The sequence below is a fragment of the Rhinichthys klamathensis genome, unplaced genomic scaffold (genome assembly GCF_029890125.1).
Source record: "Rhinichthys klamathensis goyatoka isolate OS25496 unplaced genomic scaffold, OSU_Roscu_1.1 h1tg000111l_1, whole genome shotgun sequence".
Classification (NCBI taxonomy): domain Eukaryota; kingdom Metazoa; phylum Chordata; class Actinopteri; order Cypriniformes; family Leuciscidae; genus Rhinichthys; species Rhinichthys klamathensis.
The window spans coordinates 14,439,291-14,463,170 of NW_026606649.1; the positions used below are offsets into that span (position 1 = coordinate 14,439,291).

The 23,880-nt window shown below is 38.8% G+C and overlaps 1 protein-coding gene across 1 annotated transcript; it reads left to right on the forward strand.

Annotated features, from left to right (window-relative positions):
• Positions 1-12,288: 12,288 nt before the first annotated feature.
• On the forward strand, positions 12,289-20,228 carry psmg2 (proteasome (prosome, macropain) assembly chaperone 2). Its single transcript, XM_056254598.1, has 7 exons — positions 12,289-12,482; positions 12,611-12,782; positions 12,882-12,940; positions 16,338-16,456; positions 17,886-18,059; positions 18,136-18,256; positions 20,060-20,228. Exons 1-7 carry the CDS (start codon positions 12,426-12,428, stop codon positions 20,138-20,140), a joined length of 783 nt encoding a protein of 260 aa, XP_056110573.1. The 5' UTR covers positions 12,289-12,425; the 3' UTR covers positions 20,141-20,228.
• The last annotated feature ends 3,652 nt before the right edge of the window (positions 20,229-23,880 follow it).

A 23,880-nucleotide genomic window follows, 5' to 3' on the forward strand; every position in this document is an offset into this window, starting at 1 on the left:
TCATTTAAGCAGGCTATTGCAGTGGCCCTGATTCTTTGTTTTTATGTTGCAAATGAAGATGTAACTGAGAGTGTCATCATCATAAAGATTAAATGACACTCCATGTTTATTAAAAATAGCACCCATAGGCAATATATATAATGAAAATAGAATTGGAGCAAGAATTGATCCCTGGAGTACACCACATGCAAGAGGACAATGGGAAACGATATACTGACCAATAGAAACATTGAATCTTCTGTTTGATTAAAAAAAGAACAAAACCAATTTAAAACAGTACCCCGCAGTCAAACACAACTCTCCAACCTGGAAATAAAAATATTGTGGTTGACCATGTCAAAAGCAGAGCTTAAATCTAAAAGCACCAAAGCAACAGCATTCCCTTCACCGGTTTCCAATAAAATGTCATTTGAGACTTTTAAAAGAGCAGATTCAGTACTGTGGTGAGATTTAAAACCTGATTGAAAAAAAATAATAATAATGTTCGACCTTAGATGAGATTGCAGTTTGGTTAGCACAATTCTTAGAAAGAAAATTATCAGAATTTAAGAAAGAAATGACAGGTTAGATATGAGTCTAAAATTAGTACAGTTAGTAGAATCAAGATTGGGCCTCTTTAGCAGTGGAGTTACCGTAGCAGGCTTTAGACAGGGACTATTCCAGTACTAAGACTAGTATTTATAATAGATAAAAGATCAGGCCCAACAGTGTCAAAGATTTGTTTTAGAAATCTAGATGGAACAATATATTGAGGACAAGAGGTTGGTCTCAGATGTTCAATAATACCTTTACAGGTTTGAAATAAAATGGCTCAAATTCACACCACAGAACAGCTTATGGTCTCAGGTTGAGTACAGTATACCAGGGAAAACTGTGATCTTAAATTAACAATTGTCTTCAGGAAAGATGTTAACAGATGGATTGAGCACAGAGTCAAAGACAGAAAAAAGCATATTAGGTCGAAGTTGATTTTCACCAATAATCTCAGAGAGATTTTTAGACTTAGCTGCCTTAACAGCTTTCTTATAAACACTTAAAGTCTCTCTCAACATTTCATATGAGACCTGTTGCTTGTCTTTACACCATTTACGCTCCGCTCTTCTGCAGGCCTTTCTGAGCGACCGAGTTGAATCATTGATCCAAGGCTGCGGTTTAGGTTTTATACCCTTGTGATTAAAGCTTTTGAGAAGTTCATTCGCATCAGGAATGTGAGGAGATGCTTTCAGGTGTTAATGGCCTGTCAACCATAGAGTAAAGGGCAGTGGAGAAATACATGTGTCATTGATTTCAATGTCCGAAATTTGAAATCCATGTGAAAGAACCAAATCCAACAAATGACCATCATGTGTTGGCCCTTGCACCCACTGAACAAAATCCAATGAAACAATTTTAAAGTCATTTACCAGAGGTTTAGTGGGGCAACAAAAATGAATATTAAAATCACCCAGCACTAAAATATTATCAAAGAATGGAACTAGTCCTCCTAACAGATCAACAAAATTCCTTAATACATGGGGGACAATAAACAGTAGCCTAACACATAGAACTGGACAGAGCCAACTGTACCTCAAAGCTAGAATTAACATCAGCTGGGATGATGCATGTAATGTACCTGCACTTGAAGACAGCCGCTATTCCTCTTCCACGTCTGTTATCCGAAGGAAATAGTAAAAAGTGCTGTCATGAGAGACTAGGGGCCCTATCTTGCACTCGGCGCAAATGACTTTGTACACTGACGCATGTATCATTCCTATTTTGCACCCGCGCAAAGCGGACTTTTCCCTCCACAGACGCACGTCGGTTAACTAAGAAATACACTTGCGCTCCCCGGGGCGGTTCAGCGCAAAGAGGAGGCGTGTTCCGGCGCAAACTTTCCCTCATGCTATTTTGCTGTTCTATAAAACAATTGCGCCACTGACCAGAAAAAAAGTAGTCTAAAGTCAGTGGCGCGTTGCGCGTTGTTCATCAAGCTATTTTAAGGGTGCATGCTTGGCCATAATCAATGTAGCGTGTGCACAACGCGCATACACTTTGATTCTCTCATCTAAGTAGCCGTTTTCATTTTAGCAAATCATACATTATTAGGCTACGATAGATAGATAGATAGATAGATAGATAGATAGATAGATAGATAGATAGATAGATAGATAGATAGATAGATGGATAATTTATTGTAAAAGCATACATGAAGCTTACACATTTACGCAAATTATCATACGCCTGTTTAACAGAAGTTAATTTGGGTGGGTTTCTCCATCCCCAATGTCACTTCTCTGTGTTTTACGGCCCTGACGAGAACGTTGCTCTCCTCGGCTGTGAACCGCTCCTGGCGCGCGCCTGGCAAATCCGCCGTTATAATAGGAATCCGCTTTAGAACAAGCGCGCCTGCTCTTAAAGGGAATGTGAGATGACGCTCTGATTGGTTTATTTCACGTTACGCCCAAACCACACCTATGAATAATGAAGCTACTTCGGACCAACCCCTTTTAGATTTGCGCCAGGCGCAAGAGGCATTTATCCCGCCGGGAAAATAGCAACAGCGCCGGGATCCGCCCACAAAGTTACTTGCGCTTTGCGATTTGACACTTGCGTTTCAGATCGTTAAAATAGGGCCCTAGGACTTCTTCAGAGAAAAGGAACTACAGTCTCCCTCTTTAATCCAAGTTATTTGAAGTGAAGAAATTGTGCAGAAAGTCAAAGTCTTATTGACCAGAGAGCGAACATTAATTAATGCCATCCTGAGCAGCAGATGATGACCTCGATTTATCAGACAGAGAACTCCATGGTTCACTCCACCACCGCAAATCCGGGGAGAAAAGGGACGCACAGGCCCATCCAGGAAGCTAGGAACAATCGGTCGAATCCACCGAAAAGGCAGCTCCAATGAGCACCATGCCACATGACGACCAGACACAGTACCAAATGCCGGTGAAGAGAAATCCAAAGGACAGAGAGCAGACTGGACTTTACTCTGATGGCAACTCCTGCCCGCTTCCCTCATCTCCCGCAGCACCTCCTCCGAGGAAAAATCGAAAGGCAGTCGACACAGAAAGTCAGGAATATTCAAGGAGAATGGTGGTGGGGAGGTACGGGATCCACTCAATACGACGTCAGTCGAAAAAGAGACTAAGTTTCCAATTTCTAACAGTGTTTGATGGTCATAAGATAATAAGGTAGAACTGGTATTAATTAAAAATAACATTAATGTAGTCGACAACAACAGAGAGGACAGACAGCTAGCCACACACACACAGGTGCCATCTTGAATTGAGCCCATTAACTTTTCTACGGTTTTAACGTCTCTTTTGGTCTTGAAATAATTTAACGAGACATATTTAAAGGTATAGTTCACCCAAAAATGAAAATTCTGTCATCATTTACTTACCCTCGGGCGGCAGTGGTTCAGTGGTTCATGTTGGTTGACTACAAACCGGAAGGTTGGTGGTTCAATCCTCGGTTCCACCTGACCAAGTGTCGAGGTGTCCATGAGCAAGACACCTAACCCCGGCTGCTCCCGACGAGCTGGATGGCGCCTTGCATGGCTGCCGTCGCCCGTCGGTGTATGAATGAGTGAGTGAATGGGTGAATGTGAGGCAAATTGTAAAGCGCTTTGGTGGCCATTGGGTCTGTGAAAGCGCTATATAAATGCAGTCCATTTACCATTTACCCTCAAGTTTTTTCCAAACCTGTATGAATTGTTTGTTTTTTTGCTGAACACAAAAGAAGATATTTTGAAGAATGTCAGTAACCAAGCAGTTGATGGACCCCATTGACTTACATAGTATTAGTATTAGTATCATAGTATGTTTTGGGGTCCGTTAACTGTTTGGTTAGCAACTTTCTTCAAAATATCTATATTCCACATCATTGCAGACATTGGTGTCTTGACAAATCTGAGCCCCATTTGAGACATTGTTGAGATCTCGAATTAAAACGTTATCTTTTTTTCAGGAGTAAAAACAGAGAAGCAGAATACATGTGCAATTGTTGCCACATGACCGCCATTGACCTCCATTACATCACATTGGTGTCTAGGATAACCAACTGAGGTATTAAAAAGGTTACATTTCTGCTCTTCAAAGAAATTGATGAGAACTGTTTAAGTTCATATCGAGAGTTTCTCTGAAAAAAAACAAAAACAGAAGCAGGTGACTGATGCCAAATCTCCATTTGATCTCCATTGCATCTCATTTAAGACAATGAATCTCTAGAGGAAACACATGTGAGAAAACCTTTTTAATCAGGACAAAAGCAGGAGCCTCCTGTATTTAATCTCACTGCTGTCAACACAATGGATATATTATATTAAGAGATCTCATTTGAGAGTTTTCTTTCATGTGAGCAGATAATTCTCCAGCTAATAGGATGATGTTCGTTGGATAAAAATTGGCCTTATCTATCCTGTAATGTTCTCCCAGTGTTCGGGCACCAGTTGGCTCTGAGCCGGCAGCTCTATCAGCCAGTCCATGCACTGCCACGGGCTCTTATCTTTAGATAACGTCAGCTTTAGCGTGGATAATGAGAGCTGTATGGGAGGCAGAGCTCTCAATGATTATCTGTTACCTAACCACCCGCTTACACCCCACAGGCGTGAGGAGCTGCTATTTCAGTCAGAAGGTGAAGAGTAGCTATCCAACGCTCTCCAGCTATCCAATGCTGTGTGTGTGTGTGCAGGTTTGTCCTTTACTCACTTTGTTCCAAAGACAAGGCTTTAGAGGGTTTATCCTGTGAAGACATTGGTATACATCAGTTCATGTGGGTCTTGCAATGTCAGCAAAAAGGTGATGGTGCCACAGAGATGATTCACAATGAACTCAGAATGTGGTTCTCATTTATAGATGGTGTTGATGACATCAACTAAGCGGCACTAAATGTTACATTAGGCTACAAATAGAGCATTTATAGTTTCTAAGTGCATTTTACAGGATGGAAAAACAATTTACCACTGGCTTAGTTACTGAACAAACCCTAAGCACCAAAGTAAATGGTTCTGCAGGGATGGCATATTTTTATAGGCTAAAACCCAGATATTACTTTTTAGCACATCTATTTCCATCGCCCTGAAGTCAATGGGTTTTTTGAATGGGTTTTTGGTTAAAGCCCTGCAATAAGGTTTGTGGCTAACTCAAGCTCAAGATATTTTCACGTTTTATTCTACAACATAAAATACATCATAATACCCCTCGTATGATATATGTTTTTAAAGCTTTTACTTATAAATGCAGTTGCTAAAAAGTGTCTAAATGAGACTACAGAGGCTGTCTGGGACATTAAACGTCAACATGACGAACAAATAAACTCATTTATTTGCTAGTCCACTTCCACAGTCTCTTCGTGTTTATAATCACACTCTTGCAAACTATTCTAACTCAAACTTTCAGGGAAAATGTTTTTAAATAAAAACGGAAAGAGTTTAATGGTGATTAATGGAAATTTAAAAGCTTAATGAGGATGTTGAAGTCAACCGACCGTGATGTACATTGTTTATAGCCTTTGTTTAGTAGGTTTTTACTTCTGGTGATTGTATTTAGTCTTCAAAATTCATAAATGTTGTGTTCATTTGTGAAGATTATCATGATGAACAAAACGTGTAATAACCATAAACTTGAATTGGTCACAGAGCTTATTTTCTGCAATAATCTAAAAGCCAAAGGAAAATCCTATTGGGTTTTGTCAAGGGAACTGGGGTGATACGAATTTACAGGTTCGCCTAAAAGTCATCATCACTGCAGTACTCTATTAAAGTACCAAAGAGGAACGTTCTAGAAACATGAATGATACCTCAAATCATGAGGAGATTTGTGCTATTATTTTTCTAAGCAATGGATAAAATGGATAAAAAGTCACATAGGCTTACACTGAAAGAGGGACCTGAGCCTTATCCAGAGACCAGAATGTCATAGAAACATGCAGGTAGGCTTTTTCGACCTGGGCCATTAGAGTGCAACAATTGGGTTCTCGAAATAAAACTACATGCCCCATGATTCTGCAAAGAAATGTCCAACAGAGAATCAAAACAAGCAAATAGTACCAAAAGAACACTTTTGCGCCCACCAACTTTATGCACATTATATATATATATATACTGTATATATCTACATCTGTAATCACATCTGTAACACTGCAAAATGTAATTCTTAAAAATGTAGTTTTGATCATGATCACACTTTTGAGACAGATGCAAAAATAAGATGAATCAATAAAAAGAACAATGCATTGTAGTCGAAGGTCACTGCTACTGCATGCTGAGCTCCGGGCCGATAGCCAGAGAGAGCTATAGCTGCCAAAAAAAGGCACACAATTGTGCAGGATTAGGTTGTGTGACCTAAGTGATGCTTGCAGGTTGTGTGTAAGCAGACAGGTGGAGCTATTCAGAAACAGATCTAGGCTCCTCTTGTTAAAAAGAAGTGTGCTTAAAGGGATAGTTCACGTTGAAATTAATTTTTGGTATGTTTTAGCTTACCCCAAGGGCATCCAAGATGTAGGTGTCTTTGTTTCCGCTGTAGTTTCAATGTTGATATTTTTAGGTCAAACCGTTCTTGTCTGTCAGTCATATAATGCAGGTCTATGGTCACCACCTCAAAGAGCATGCACAGAAAAGTCCAAATTAAACATGATTTAATGACTCGTAAATGTAAGTACACATTGATGGCCTAAGACACGAAACAAGCGGTTTGTGTGAGAAAACGAACAGTATTTATATCGTTTTTACCTCTTGTAAGCACAGCCACGTCCAAGTGATCTGAGGGCGCGGGCGCTTCGGTCTGCGCAAGCGCCGGAAAGCGCCGGAAGTGATCTCTAGCGCGCGTACGTCACTCATTGTTTACACAGAGATTTCGGAAGTCGAAATCGTCTTCCATTGCGATTTCCTGTATATCTAAATCTGTTTAGATCTTCACAGTGAAAGGTAACACTTCCGAAATCTCTGTGTAAACAATGAGTGACGTACGCGCGCGAGAGATTACTTCCGGCGCTTTCCGGCGCTTGCGCAGACCGAAGCGCCCGCGCCCTCAGATCACTTGGACGTGGCTGTGCTTACAAGAGGTAAAAACGATATAAATACTGTTCGTTTTCTCACACAAACCTCTCGTTTCGTGTCTTAGGCCATCAATGTGTACTTACATTTACAGTCATTAAATCATGTTTAATTTGGACTTCTCTGTGCATGCTCTTTGAGGAAGTTACCATAGACCTGCATTATATGACTGACAGACAAGAACGGTTTGACCTAAAAATATCAAAATTGAAACTACTGCGGAAACAAAGACACCTACATCTTGGATGCCCTTGAGGTAAGCTAAAACATACCAAAAAATTAATTTCAAAGTGAACTATCCCTTTAAGGCAAGCACCCCAGGTGAACAGGGTAAAATTTTTTTTTACTAGATGTCACCATATACTTGCCCAGTTGATTGATTACATAGAATTGCAAACATTTGTTGTATTAGTAAAATGTTTTCTGAAATGTTATATGTGTAAATGATCTAATTAAATATGCACTAATTTGTATACATCTCCAACAGAAATCTAAACTCTGGATTAAGCCAGGTTCAAAATGTTGTTTCAAAGAGGCGGGGCTTAATATACTTTTCAACCATTTCCTCCACTTTTGCAGTTGTCTTTCTCTAGTTTGCATTCACTCATTTCACTCAAGTTATCTTGAATGTTGAATTGTCAATACAAATTAAAAATTTGAGAGAACATCACATAAGCTGACTTCATAAATTGATGTCGATTTTCCTAAAATGTTTTAGTTTGAACCATAGACTGGTGATAAGTGGGCACTTGGAACTTCATGTAGGCCTATATATTTAAGACATTGTATTTACCTTCATAAAATTCACAATTTTGTGTTGGGTCACCAATTGTCCGATGTAAAAACCGGGTCCAGAGATCCACTGGTCTGTAATACTTAGAAATATCTTTCCTATTCATTTCAGTGGAAGTATCCCCCAGTAGGCCTACACTTGCACGTGCTATCTTTGCTCATGGGCACTCAGTTCCACATACTGGTTTTCTTGAGCCAATCGCCCCATAAATACAATGTGTCTGTGGAAAAAAAGGGTAGCCTACTTTTGAAGGACCTTTAATGAAGAAACGAAGAAATGTTTTTTTTTTACCATAAGCAGGGGCTAACTGCTAAAGCTAACTAGCCAAACTCTGTGAGCTATAAGTAATAAATGAAAAGCAAAGTTAGCCCCCCCCCCATAAACTTTTTTTTTTTGCTGATCCGAAAATGATCCGATCCGTGGCTCAAAAAGCGTAAATGATCCGAACCGTGAATTTTGTGATCCGTTCCACCACTACACATTATTCATTAAAAGAACAGGGACAACCCTTTTAGACCGTGCGTCGCCCATTTTTCCCGTCGTTAAATTAGCAAAAGTGGATTCGGACACGCCCTAAGTGCACTTGCGCCCTGCGCTTTAGACTATGCGCTTAGATCGTTAAAATACGGCCCTATGTGTTTAATCCTTTGCTAAATTGCTGCTGTGATCTTTGATTGTGTTTTTCTGTTTTGATGTGTATTTGTATGTTTATATTATTGTTGCTGCTTTCTTGACCAGGTCACTCTTGTAAAAGGGATTTTAATCTCAATGAGTTTTTAACCTGGTTAAATAAAGAATGAATCATTGGATGAATGAATAAAAGAATAAGTGATTAAATTAATAAATGAATGAATGAATGGACAAACGAACATACACACATACATACATACACACTCATAAAAAAAAAATTCATTGTTAGGTACTAACTGTGTTCATGTTGTATTGCAAAATACTTTTTCCGCTATTAAGGTTAAGTTAGGGACAGGTGGTATGTGTTGGTTTAAGGGTGGGAAGGGGTAAGGGAAGGGTCAGCAGTGTAATTACAGGGATTTCTTAAAGGAGCTGTATGTAAGATTGTGGCCAAAACTAGTACTGCAATCACTGTCAAATTACTGTAGAGTGGTGTATCCCCTCCCCCTCCCCCCTGACTCGAGGTTGCCAGATAGGCTGCAGGATCCAGCAGGAACGTGACGAGCTGCAGCTGTGGTAACTAGAGCAGAGCTGGCAACCCGGATGCCGCAACACTACTGACTTTGTGATTGGTAGATAGGTGGAGGGTGGAGCATCAGACCAAAACACATGACAACATCAACATCAGTTGAGGGCTGCAACTGCACTTTTTAAATGACAATATCCTGGCCAGACTACTGTTGTCAGTGATATAAGTATTTGAAATGTACACGATTTCTTAATGTCTAGTGACATTTCAGGGCCATTTTATGATTAATTGAAATAAATTTCTTACATACAGCTCCTTTAAATATAAGTACAGTGTAAAACATGTGTGTATGCATTAAGTGTCACAATAAGTATCAGATGATTAATGTAAATGTTAGTTTAGTTAGTTAGACATTTAAAGACCCAAAAAGTAGTGCCATTATACTTTTTACTAGCTTTTGTTTGAAGGAAGATGCAAAGAAAAAGAAGGGATCAACAATGCATTTTGGGAAAAGTTTTACACAGCCATTCACAATTCTCAAATCATAATTTCAAACTTAACTCATTGTGCACATTTGGTTAAATCAGTCGAATTAAACCTTGCACTTACATTTCTGACAGGTTACAGCAAAAATGATTTGAATGTGTGTGTTTGTGGTCTCTGAACACTGATTTAATTATTGTGCTGGACATCGTGACTTTGATATAATGAAATAATGAAATGCTGTGTTACGACTGCAGTGCATGTGAACAGAGGGGTTTTGTTTTAAGTCTGGTCATTATCTAATGATCTATATATAGCTCACAGGTGAAGCACACACACACACACACACACACACACACACACACACACACACACACACACACACACACACACACACACACGCACGCACGCACGCACGCACGCACGCACGCACACACACACACACACACACACACAAGCAGAGAATATATATATATAAAATCATTAAACTGAGCATTTGTTAGAATGCCTCTGATCCAGAACTGGAGTTCGACCGTGCTGGTGCTGGTGCTGGTGCTGGTGCTGGTGCTGGTGCTGGTGCTGGTGCTGGTGCTGGTGCTGGTGCTGGTGCTGGTGCTGGTGCTGGTGCTGGTGACCCTATGAGGTTAACTGGCAGGTGCACTATTTTCATCATGCAGATAATCAGCTCTAATGCTCGTGACCCTTGGTGATGTACAGTACACCTGAAAAAGCTGCTGCTTAGTTTAAGCAAGAATTTGCATTAAGACTAATCTTTGTGAAACTGATAGTTCTGATCCTGAATGGCTTTCAGTGAAAGCTCATTTATCAATACAGCATTCCAGTTGTGGTAAATTACAAAATATACTGAAGTAGCTTCAGTGAAATCTATTCTCCATCTATGGGAAATGGTAAAAAAAAAAACTAAAATATTTTGTCAAAAAATACCAGGGTTAAAATATTATTGTGGCTTAAAATAATAGAAATGTTAACTTAAATAAAATAAAATATATATATTTTTTATTTCAGGTATTTGCCAAAGCAACATTTCTCATTTTCATTTAGCTTAACTTGATGTACTAAAATAACTAAAACTAAAACTCAAGTAAAAAAGTTATAAAAACTATATAGACATATTTTTTTTCTAAAAAGCAATAAAAATGACAAAAACACAACACAATTACTAAAACTTTAACTAATTAGAATAATACAAGAAAATACAAAAATTAAAACTACTTCAAAATATATATAAGAAACAGTAGGCATATTGCAATGATACTAAATAACACTGCAAAATACTAAAAGTTAAACTTCATAATAAAATAATTGATAGATTAAAATAAATATGAATTAAATGGTTCTTTAAGGTGTTCACAAATTGTGCTCTATACTTCTCTAAAGTCATTTCTACAGTAAAAAATAGATCTTATATAAATATCTGTTCAAATTCGCCATCAGTCACTTTTGTAGAAACTTGTTGTATAAAAAGAGAATATAATGAAAACCAATGAAAGCACAGAAGAATGGCTTTCTTTCATTAAAAAAAAGAAAAAGAAAAATATAGGAAATGATGTCTCCAATTCAGTCCATGTAATTAAGTGACCAAAGACGAAAGAAAAAGGTTTGTTACAAGACTAATTTGTGTAAGCAAGTGCAGACACATAAATATTCAAAAATTAGTTGAAGATGACATATTTGAGTCTCCATGTCTGTAATTCACAGGCGTGCCCTTGCTGGTTATAAAAGTAGCCTACATTCAAAGAATTGTTTTTATTGTTTAGCTTGTAGATATTATATTTCTCTGCTGGACTGAAAGCTTTATTCTATGAAAGCCTTTGGCTGAGGCTTATGACTGTATTGATTTCTTGCATTGTCATTTGTGAAACACCATATTTCTGAATATCCCTGCAGAGAAGTCACTGTTATTTTATTGTGTTTTGTAAGTTTCATAGCCCTTGGCTCATGGGATATTGCATTATCACGAGTACCATCTTGAGCCTGATATTATATTGAGTTTACTGAAATATTTGAGAGTTTGAGAGATTTACTAATAGTTGCAACTATCAATTATCAGTTATTTTCTTCTCCGCTATTTAATCTCTGTTGTTTTTAATTTATAGTGCCAACGACTTAAAGTGCCCTTCTTCTGAATTTTATTTGAGTCTCATGATCCAGCATTATACTCATACGACTAGTAACACAGGACATGACAAATGATTTGTTCTCCTTTAATTTCTATAAGAGTCTAGCGTCATCTTCTGGTCATTCATGTTGAACTGCGCTTCTGCAGTGAGTTTCTAATAAAACTACATTTTCTTATAATGGTTTTCCTTCCGGAAAGATTAACAAAATTGCCTATTTTTTTTTTTTTTTTATTCTTAATTTTGCATTATTTTAGTATAGTATTTAGCCTAATTGTATTAATATATTTGAAAATAAAATTACATCTTTCAAATGAGCAGTGTAAATAAACAGCAGTTGCAGGACCTCTATTACAAAGCGTAAAGTTTACGTCAATGTTTATAATAATAATAATAATAATAATATGCTAATTAACAACAACAACAACAATAATAATAATAATAATAAGATAAAAAATATTGTTTAGCTGGTAAATTGGTTGGCTAAAGACTTTTATTGACTTTTATTTTGACATGTTTCTGTCACAATAAATGATTGTAACGGACAAATTCATGTCTCTTAAGGTCTGATAAAAAATGTAATATCATTATGTATGTTAAACATTTTTTACGTCCTTAAAACTGGTCAAAAATACACGTCGCCCAAATGAATAGTTTTGATTGTTTTTGTTCAGGCATCAGGGTGTCCCGGTGAGGCATGACGCAGTAATGTCAGGTCCTTTTTCACAGCGCAAGAAATTGAAAGTAAAAATCACTACAGATCCACTGCAATTCATCTGAATTTATCTTCTAAATTAAATCTAAACCGTTTTAAAAATGTTCATTTCGGTGGGGGATGTAGTTCCATCTTTTAAAGGCTTTACGTTGATAATGGTAAGTAAAGTATTTGCCTTCATTAGTATTTCAGCTTCATCATCATCACACAAACAAACACATGTGATCCTCTGTATGCTGCACTTATCAAACATTGAGCTACTTATAATTGTTTCTCTTGTGCATAGCCTGCAGTATCTGTTGGAAACGTGGGACAGCTCGCCGTGGATCTCCTCATCTCAACATTAAATATGCCCAGAGTGGGATACTTCCACACGGACTGTCTGATTCCCATGGTTGGAAACAACCCGTATGCCACATCCACTGAGGATGCTGCCCAGCTCAGCATCAGCGCAGAGGGTAATGGGATACCATAGCTTTAATTCATGAGAATCATATTTTCTTACACCAACAACTCTTGCATGTACAGTGTCTTATGTTGTGAATGTGTTGGTGCAGTTTACTCCCACAGTGACTTAAAGCTGGCTGTCCTGCAGATAAGAACACCCATCATCCAGGTTAGTGGTGTGCATTTATACAAGTTAACACTTTGTTGGAGGTTTACAATTTAGTGGTCGGCCGATATGGAGTTTTTGATGGCTGATGCCAGTATCATAGAGCAGAGTTTCAGATGCCACGGAGCCTGTAATACTTAGTATCTTTGTGCGAGGGACCCAATCCTAAAATTTAAAACGCAGCTATATATTTTCATGTATAAAGACCCCATTAATACTGTGAAAAATTTACATTATAACTATGTAAAGTATCATTTGGAAAATGTTCAGTTTCTATTATGTTATCATTACATCTTTAACTCACTATAGTATTATAGTACTATATTAATTTATTTTAATACATTTATTTAAATCAATTGAATATATAGCAAAATTATATATATATATAAATAATTTATTAGAAATATATGTAGAAATGTAGCCTAGCTAACATCAGACCACGTCTCATTGACATTGAGACGTGGTCTGGGAACCACATGTTCATTTTCTCGTATTTGAGGCGTGGTTTACGAATGCCCAGAGCCGTTTATTGGGTGCTACGAATGTCTATCAAATGCGCCTGTACGTAGCTCATAGCCAATCGTTTGAATTATACCAGATGACGTATGTAGAGCGATAGAAATTAGACGAGAAAGAAGACGATGGGTCAGAGATTTATTTGCGTTCTAAACTACTTAGAACAAGATCTAAGGCTGCATCGAAAGGTAACTTCGCGTCTGCTGCCATGTTTGATCCATAGGTATAAACAAACTGCTTCGGTGTGTCGCATAGACGTCATCATCGTCTTGCTGCTCCCTTCCCGTTCTGTGATTGGTCCCCTCGCTGAGGCGAAAGTTTGGTCCATGGTATCCAGACTGCCTAGCAGCGTGAATAAAATCGCGCTGCGCAAAGGCAGTATGGGGAAACCCAGGCTAGTAGAAATGAGAGATTATTAGAAATTTAGAAATAGGTCCATTTAGAAAATTAGAAATATATAAGCTATGGTGTATGTACACTCACCGGCCACTTTATTAGGTACACCTGTCCAACTGCTCGTTAACACTTAATTTCTAAGCAGCCAATCACATGGCGGCAACTCAGTGCATTTAGGCATGTAGACATGGTCAAGACAATCTCCTGCAGTTCAAACCGAGCATCAGTATGGGGAAGAAAGTTGATTTGAGTGACTTTGAACGTGGCATGATTGTTGGTGCCAGAAGGGCTGGTCTGAGTATTTCAGAAACTGCTAATCTACTGGGATTTTCACGCACAACCATCTCTAGGGTTTACAGAGAATGGTCCGAAAAAGAAAAAACATCCAGTGAGCGGCAGTTCTGTGGGCGGAAATGCCTTGTTGATGCCAGAGGTCAGAGGAGAATGGCCAGACTGGTTCGAGCTGATAGAAGGGCAACAGTGACTGAAATAACCACTCGTTACAACCGAGGTATGCAGCAAAGCATTTGTGAAGCCACAACACGCACAACCTTGAGGCGGATGGGCTACAACAGCAGAAGACTCCACCGGGTACCACTCATCTCCACTACAAATAGGAAAAAGAGGCTACAATTTGCAAGAGCTCACCAAAATTGAACAGTTGAAGACTGGAAAAATGTTGCCTGGTCTGATGAGTCTCGATTTCTGTTGAGACATTCAGATGTTAGAGTCAGAATTTGGCGTATTACACCTAATAAAGTGACCGGTGAGTGTATGTGCTTATATATACACTCACCGGCCACTTTATTAGGTACCCCATGCTAGTAACGGATTGGACCCCCTTTTGCCTTCAGAACTGCCTCAATTCTTCGTGGCATAGATTCAACAAGGTGCTGGAAGCATTCCTCAGGGAGTTTGGTCCATATTGACATGATGGCATCACACAGTTGCCGCAGATTTGTCGGCTGCACATCCATGATGCGAATCTCCCGTTCCACCACATCCCAAAGATGCTCTATTGGGTTGAGATCTGGTGACTGTGGAGGCCATTTTAGTACAGTGAACTCATTGTCATGTTCAAGAAACCAATTTGAAATGATTAGAGCTTTGTGACATGGTGGAAGTAGCCATCAGAGGATGGGTACATGGTGGCCATAAAGGGATGGACATGGTCAGAAACAATGCTCAGGTAGGCCGTGGCATTTAAACGATGCCCAATTGGCACTAAGGGGCCTAAAGTGTGCCAGGAAAACATCCCCCACACCATTACACCACCACCACCAGCCTGCACAGTGGTAACAAGGCATGATGGTTCCATGTTCTCATTCTGTTTACGCCAAATTCTGACTCTAACATCTGAATGTCTCAACAGAAATCGAGACTCATCAGACCAGGCAACATTTTTCCAGTCTTCAACTGTTCAATTTTGGTGAGCTCTTGCAAATTGTAGCCTCTTTTTCCTATTTGTAGTGGAGATGAGTGGTACCCGGTGGAGTCTTCTGCTGTTGTAGCCCATCCGCCTCAAGGTTGTGCGTGTTGTGGCTTCACAAATGCTTTGCTGCATACCTCGGTTGTAACGAGTGGTTATTTCAGTCACTGTTGCCCTTCTATCAGCTCGAACCAGTCTGGCCATTCTCCTCTGACCTCTGGCATCAACAAGGCATTTCCGCCCACAGAACTGCCGCTCACTGGATGTTTTTTCTTTTTCGGACCATTCTCTGTAAACCCTAGAGATGGTTGTGCGTGAAAATCCCAGTAGATTAGCAGTTTCTGAAATACTCAGACCAGCCCTTCTGGCACCAACAATCATGCCACGTTCAAAGTCACTCAAATCAACTTTCTTCCCCACACTGATGCTCGGTTTGAACTGCAGGAGATTGTCTTGACCATGTCTACATGCCTAAATGCACTGAGTTGCCGCCATGTGATTGGCTGCTTAGAAATTAAGTGTTAACGAGCAGTTGGACAGGTGTACCTAATAAAGTGGCCGGTGAGTGTATATATAAATATATAAAGCGTAACTGCTTATACATATATATATATATATATATATATATATATATATACTGTCAACTGTTTATTCAGTTTAATCATGTATATACCGGTAATTAGAAATAATTTGAAAATAAAGCAACATGAAAATAATTTGTACTTGATAAAAACACTGTAACAGTTTTTCATATACTGTTTACTTTAACATTCTAATACATTATTTCTGTTTAATAATTGATCTGACTGAACTGTTAAACAAAGACATTAAACTTATGCAGACGGAGAACCATAGCTCCTCTGCCATCTCAGTGCTGCCAAAAAAAGTCCTAATGCTGTCAAAATAAAATTCCCGATTCTAACACTTATTGGCCAAAAAGACATTTTTTTAGCTGACGTCGCTAATTATAAAATGCCAAATATCGGCCGATATATCACAGATACATTTTTTTTTTATTTCACTTGCACATGACTCTTTGCTGTTTACTGTTCATTTTAGACAAAGGTCAGATCATTCCGAAAGCTGATTGTTTCCTGGATCAAGAGTAGTGGATTCCTCAGAAGTGTGCTGCTGTCCAGCAGTTACGCTTATCAGAGAGACGACCAACAGCTTCATGGGTAATGAAACAGTGAGGACAGATAGAATGTACACAAAATTGTATAAATGTCATTGCATTATTAAGTTCATTTTCTTATCTTTGATATTATATTAGATAACAATTTTCAAACCTCACGCCATGCATTTTAAGGTAGCACACACACACACACTTTTTTATTTTTCAATTAAAACATGTTTTAAAGGTGCAGTGTGTAGATTTTAGCGGCATCTTGCGGTTCGGTTGTGAGTTGCACTAATGGCTCAGCCCACTGCTCACCCCTCCCTTTCGAAGAAGCTACAGTTGCTAAAACGGGACAAACATATCGTCGTCTGAGACAGCAGAGAATAGCCAGAGTAAGCCAAGAGTGTGTAACATTGTCACTGTTTCTGTACCACAGTCCATTATAAACCACATCATGGATAAAGTTTACAAAGCTATAGTCAGGTGAGGATCAAGGGTCTTAATATATAATATAATAATAGTAATCAGCTGATTGTCTCACGAACATAACCAGCACATTTCTCCCCACATAGCAAACCCATAATACAGCGAGGGAGAAGAACCACATGAAACTATCCAACTACATATATTTTTTCTAATGGGTAGTAAACGTTTAGCTGGCTAATATGAGCTGTAATGCTGTGGGGCTGTGGCTGAGCTGGTTAAAGCGTAAAGCATTGTTTATACTCGACGCGTCCGCATGAGCGCAAAGGTGCGCGCGGCAAAAATTACGTGATTGTAACAGCGCGCGCGCCTCCGCATCCCCTAGACACCATTTACTACACACACATTAATAAATAATAATGAATAAAAATATTGATCGACTTGGTGACTCCTGTAACTTGCTGTTTTACGGTCAATCGTACTAATCAGCTGATTGTCAAAGCCATAACACAGCGAGGGAGAAGAACTAAGTTACATGAAAAAAATCCAACTACATATTTTACACCACTGACAAGGGAAAAGTCACTACTCACGGTGTCTATGGCTAGCTTCTAGCTTTCTGCTGCTTTTCTTTCAAGGTATGAACGAAACGCGCTCTGTAGCGTTGTTTGTTCGCTGTCGGCTACGGTAGAAACATGACGTCACAATATGTCGACCTTCATAAAAGGGAGTGCCCGCGGTTATGTAGATATAAATGTCTCATTCTAAGGTAATAAAAACATAACGGTTCATTGAGTAAGGTCTTTATACACCACTGAACACATAGTTATGGATCTTATATTGCATTTCTGTCAATAGATCCTCAGAAATATTACACATTGCACCTTTAAATGATGAAAAAATATACAAATGTATTGTGCTTCAGACTTTAGAAGATGATTCTTTACACATGTGTGAACTTAAGGAGAACTGACTTCAGACATCCACTAAAAGTCACCAAAACCCCAGATGATTCAAATATTTTTGTATCGGTATTATTTAAATGCTTGTGTGGTCTTGAGCAGCACTCCTCTGCGGTACCTGCTGAGCCCGTCTCTGCAGAAGGAGGAGGGCCAGCGGGTGGAGGAGCTGGGCTGGAGGGAGATGGAGAGAATCAGCGTGTTCCCTGAGATCTCCGACTCAGAGCAGCGGCTCTACATTCCTGGAGGAGGAGTGACCAAAGCCCTGTACACAGACTGGTAAAAACTGTCATAAATCGTAAAATGATCAAATCTACAATCGTGAATTCGGCCAATGGAGTTTGTTGTCTTTCAGCTGCACAGAGGACATCCCTATGGCAGTAGTGCTGATCTTCTGCTCAGAAGGGGACAACATCCCTGATGCTTTTGCTCTCATCAACCATCTCAATGACTGGCTCCATCTGCTGGAAAAACCTGTAAGTGTGGGAGAAAATATAGTGAACCTGAATAATGCTGATGAAACAAACAGGAAATCTGGTAAATCAGGTAAATTTAAGGCTTATTAAGACCTGCAAAAAAAAAAAAAAAATACTGTATGAGTGGAGTAGGGCAATGTCTACGGTAAAATATGAAACCCTAAATGACTGTAAAAAAAACAGCATTCAAACAACTTTACAGCTCAAATATGTTTTGACAAAAACAAAATTTTATAACATAATAAATCTAAATCAAACCTAGACCAAAAAATGAAAGTTATCCCATGATTTACTCACCCTTAAGCCATCCTATATGACTATCTCCTTTCAGACGAACACAGTCGGAGGTATTAAAAAATATCATTGCTCTTCCAAGCTTTATAATGGTAGTGAATGGTTGTTTTGATTTTGATGTCCAAAAAAGTGCATCCATCCATCATAAAAGTAATCCATACGACTCCAAGAGGGTTAATAAAAGCCTTCTGAAGCAAAGCAATGCATTTGTGTTAGAAAAATATCCATATTTATAACTTTAAACTAAAATAACTAGCTTCCGACAGACGGCCGTTCGCGTCGATTTACGGCGAAAGAGTACCTGACCTGACGCATGACGTATTGATAAACGCAGAAGCGCAGAGGATAGAGCAAAACAAAACACCGGTCAATAATTAGAAGTCTAAAAGGAGAATTTTTAAAGAGAAATGTCTGAGGATTTTTGATATAAGAGAAGAGGAGCTTGAGTTTGTTGCCCAGCCCTGTTTGTTTGAACCGCGAAAGGCGGCAAAGCTCACGCTACTCTTACATCCTACGTCATACATCGCGTCAGGAGTTACTCTTTTGGCGTAAGTTGACTTGCTAGTTATTTTAGTTTATATAGTTTTAAAAATGGATATTTCTTTTTACAAAAACTCATCGCATTGCTTCAGAAGGCCTTTATTAACCCCTTGGAGTCGTATGGATTACTTTTATGATGGATGTTATTTTGGACTTCAAAATCAGGACTGCCATTCACTACCATTATGAAGCTTGGAAGAGCAATGATATTTTTTAATGTAACTCCAATTGTGTTCGTCTGAAAGAAGATAGATGGGATAATTAACATTTTTGGGTGAACTAACCCTTAAGGAACAGGAATGTTACACTCACAAACACACACCTTATTATCCTGATTTTTAGAATCCATATTAGATTCTCGTCGATCAACCAGTTAACATTTATAACAGTGCGTGTATGCTGCATAAAAATATGGTTCGATTTTTGCATTGATCTGAACAAAAACAGCAGAATGAAAATGTATTCTCTGCCAGTAAGGTGAAAAGTTTGCAGGTATGATATAAACACCATAAAAGTACACCTCGTCATAATTAATCAACAGTAAACCATAAACAGTCGCTTGGCATAAATGTGGGTTATTCATTGGTCACGAACCGCAAGGCTGTAAACTGCAACTGTGCCGTGTTTTTACTTTGAAATTTGCAGAACTCGCATTAAGCCATATCGCGATTCCTGTTTTCTCTGTCCCCAAATATAGACCTCTTGAAATTATAAGTAAGACTTTTCTTATACCATTTAACATATTTATGACTTTTTATGGCCTTTAATTTGACGAAACTTAGTTTAAGACTTTAAGGACCTTTGAGGAAATGGGATCTGGTTATTATAAAAGAAAATCATGCAGAAGGACCATTGGAATAAATTTCAAAACTTGTTGAGCATGGAACATTACCTTAGAAGGATGTGGTTACATAATTTCAGAAGTGAAAGATAGTGTTGCTGTTTTGTTAATGTGCTGTTTTCTCTCAGATGCAGGGCTCAGTGCAGTGGCGGGTTCCTCCCTCATGGAAGCTGCTGTTCGGTAGCGGGATCCCACCTCTTCTCTTCTGAAGCGTGGCTGAAACATCACGCTTGCGTCTGGACATGCTTGTTCAACTCTGCTGAAATGCAGGTGTTTATAACATGAATCAGAGAATCACTGATGTTGAACTGTCAAACTGCACAAAGCGTTCAATACACATTTTGCTTGTAAATAAGTGAAATAGAACATAAATAATAACCCGTAACATTATTTTTGCCAAATGTTGTGTCCCGTGTCGTTTTTTTCTTATATTGCTAGTCATGCTGATACTTTGTTTTCATCTCTCCACCCATCAGTTGATGACAGTATAGGTCTGGCTCTCTTCCACTTGAGTTTCCCAGCAGTGTAGCAGTTCTTGTAATGTGACGCAGCTCTAAACCTGCTGTGACCAGTTGTGTGTGACACTGTTCTTCTGGGAAGAAAGTGAAAACATTTAAAAGCCCCTTCTACATAGTTTGACAATGCTTTCATTGTTGGTGCACCAAGAATTACCATGCTTAAAGTGTCAAGTCATGTCCCATCATTGCTGTCTTAAACCTTCATAGAACACAGTGATGGAAATTACGGTAAATATTATGGGTTTAATCTAACAAAAATGGTCAAGAAATATCCAGTTTGGGGGCAGTAAGATTTTTACTTTATAAAAAAAAAAAATATATATATATATATATATATATATATATATATATATATACTTTTATGAAATTGATCAAAAGTGACAGGAAAGACATGGTTATAAAAGATTTATATTTAAAATAAATGCTGTTCTTTTGTACTTTCTATTCATCAACTAATCCTGAAAAAATGTATCACGGTTTACACAAAATTATGAAGCAGCACAACGGTTTTCAACGTTGATAATAAATGTTTCTTGAGCAGCAAATCACATACAGGTCCTTCTCAAAAAATTTGCATATTGTGATAAAGTTCATTATTTTCCATAATGTAATGATAAAAATTAAACTTTCATATATTTTAGATTCATTGCACACCAACTGAAATATTTCAGGTCTTTTGTTTTAATACTGATGATTTTGGCATACAGCTCATGAAAACCCAAAGTTCCTGTCTCAAAAAATTAGCATATCATGAAAAGGGTCTCTAAACGAACTATTAACCTAATCATCTGAATCCACTAATTAACTCTAAACACCTGCAAAAGATTCCTGAGGCTTTTAAAAACTCCCAGCCTGTTTCATTACTCAAAACCGCAATCATGGGTAAGACTGCCGACCTGACTGCTGTCCAGAAGGCCATCATTGACACTCTCAAGCAAGAGGGTAAGACAGAAAGAAATTTCTGATCAAATAGGCTGTTCCTAGCCTGACTTCATCATACTCATATTCTAGAAAGAATGTGAGTCTGAAACTGATCCATTGGGCTGTGATTATGGGGCGTGTTTCAACCGAACCAGAAAAGAAAATGCCTCTGCACTAAATTGGATAGACCTACAACCAATCAGAGCAACGGAGTAAATGACGCATGTTCTTCATTCATCTTTCCGACCGACAAATGCCTTGATCGCGGTTCTCTGTCCCTCTTTTAAAAGCAATGTGCGGTCGATATCTTCTATAACAGATGCGATGGCGGAATATACACATGATTATTGTTATTTCATAAACAAAGTTCGGGAGGAGCACATTCAAATAATCAATCCAATTAACTTGTCATCAAACAATAACATGTCTAACGTTACCCTATCAGCATATTCACTCTAACTCACCTAACACTCCTCGACAGTTTTTCAGCATCCCTCCACCACCCTGAATCCTCACTCTTGGCTTGTTCTTTCACAGCCAGGAATACGGGGAGTACTCTGGGTTCGGGCCGAATACCGATCACGGAGCCCTCTCTTCGGACAGCACGTCATATACGCATTTATTCTATCTGGCTTATTTGTAAGTGTGAACTCGTGAAATCTCAATTCTCCAGCGGCAGAACTTTGTTGTAAACGAATTCAACCCAAGCGCTCTTTGGTGACGTGAGGATTACGTAACTGCACCTCATCTGTCAATCATCGTATAAAGCCCGCCCTGGCAATTTGATTGGTCCGACCATTTTTTGACTGATCATAATTACTCCTCAATGGATCAAGTCCAGACCGAACTTCCCGACCAAAAATTGTTGTGGGCGGGGTTCGGGCTGGCAGCCAGGCTAGGCTGTTCCCAGAGTGCTGTATCAAGGCACCTCAGTGGGAAGTCTGTGGGAAGGAAAAAGTGTGGCAAAAAACGCTGCACAACGAGAAGAGGTGACCGGACCCTGAGGAAGATTGTGGAGAAGGACCGATTCCAGACCTTGGGGGACCTGCGGAAGCAGTGGACTGAGTCTGGAGTAGAAACATCCAGAGCCACCGTGCACAGGCGTGTGCAGCAAATGGGCTACAGGTGCCGCATTCCCCAAGTCAAGCCACTTTTGAACCAGAAACAGCGGCAGAAGCGCCTGACCTGGGCTACAGAGAAGCAGCACTGGACTGTTGCTCAGTTTTGCATGTCATTCGGAAATCAAGGTGCCAGAGTCTGGAGGAAGACTGGGGAGAAGGAAATGCCAAAATGCCTGAAGTCCAGTGTCAAGTACCCACAGTCAGTGATGGTCTGGGGTGCCATATCAGCTGCTGGTGTTGGTGCACTGTGTTTTATCAAGGGCAGGGTCAATGCAGCTAGCTATCAGGAGATTTTGGAGCACTTCATGCTTCCATCTGCTGAAAAGCTTTATGGAGATGAAGATTTCATTTTTCAGCACGACCTGGCACCTGCTCACAGTGCCAAAACCACTGGTAAATGGTTTACTGACCATGGTATTACTGTGCTCAATTGGCCTGCCAGCTCTCCTGACCTGAACCCCATAGAGAATCTGTGGGATATTGTGAAGAGAAAGTTGAGAGACGCAAGACCCAACACTCTGGATGAGCTTAAGGCCGCTATCGAAGCATCCTGGGCCTCCATAACACCTCAGCAGTGCCACAGGCTGATTGCCTCCATGCCACGCCACATTGAAGCAGTCATTTCTGCAAAAGGATTCCCGACCAAGTATTGACTATTGAGTGCATAACTGAACATAATTATTTGAAGGTTGACTTTTTTTTTTTTGTATTAAAAACACTTTTATTGGTCGGATGAAATATGCTAATTTTTTGAGACAGGAATTTTGGGTTTTCATGAGCTGTATGCCAAAATCATCAGTATTAAAACAATAAAAGACCTGAAATATTTCAGTTGGTGTGCAATGAATCTAAAATATATGAAAGTTTAATTTTTATCATTACATTATGGAAAATAATGAACTTTATCACAATATGCTAATTTTCTGAGAAGGACCTGTATATTAAAATGATTTCTGAAGGATCATGGTGTGACTGGAGTAATGGCTGAATGAGAAAATTATGTTTTAAAATACATTCAAATAAAGTTATTTTAAATTGTAATAATTCACAATATTACTTTTTTTGATCAAATAAATGCAGACTTGGTGAGCATTAGAGACTTCTTTCAAAGACATTAAAAGAGTGTATTTCACTCCTAAACAAGAAATGTTTATCATGTTAAAGTTTATTTAATTACAATTAAGATTTCTCTCATTGTAAGATTTTCATAATTAAGCATTGTAATGTGAAAAAGTGGAAAACGGGGATTTTCAAGAATATTCACAGGAATATACTGAATTTGTTGGTTTAAGTAAAAAACAAAACAAATATTTTACAGTAATAACAATAACATTTTCCTACATTACAGTATTAAGGATTTGGGGGGAAACGTGCTTAATTGTCACGAAA

Excerpts from the sequence above, each read along its gene's own strand:
- psmg2 (XM_056254598.1), top strand. The coding sequence starts at position 12,426 with ATGTTCATTTCGGTGGGGGATGTAGTTCCATCTTTTAAAGGCTTTACG. Across the intron at positions 16,457-17,885 it reads GACGACCAACAGCTTCATGG|CACTCCTCTGCGGTACCTGC; the intron begins GTAATGAAACAG and ends GGTCTTGAGCAG. Across the intron at positions 18,060-18,135 it reads AAAGCCCTGTACACAGACTG|CTGCACAGAGGACATCCCTA; the intron begins GTAAAAACTGTC and ends GTTGTCTTTCAG.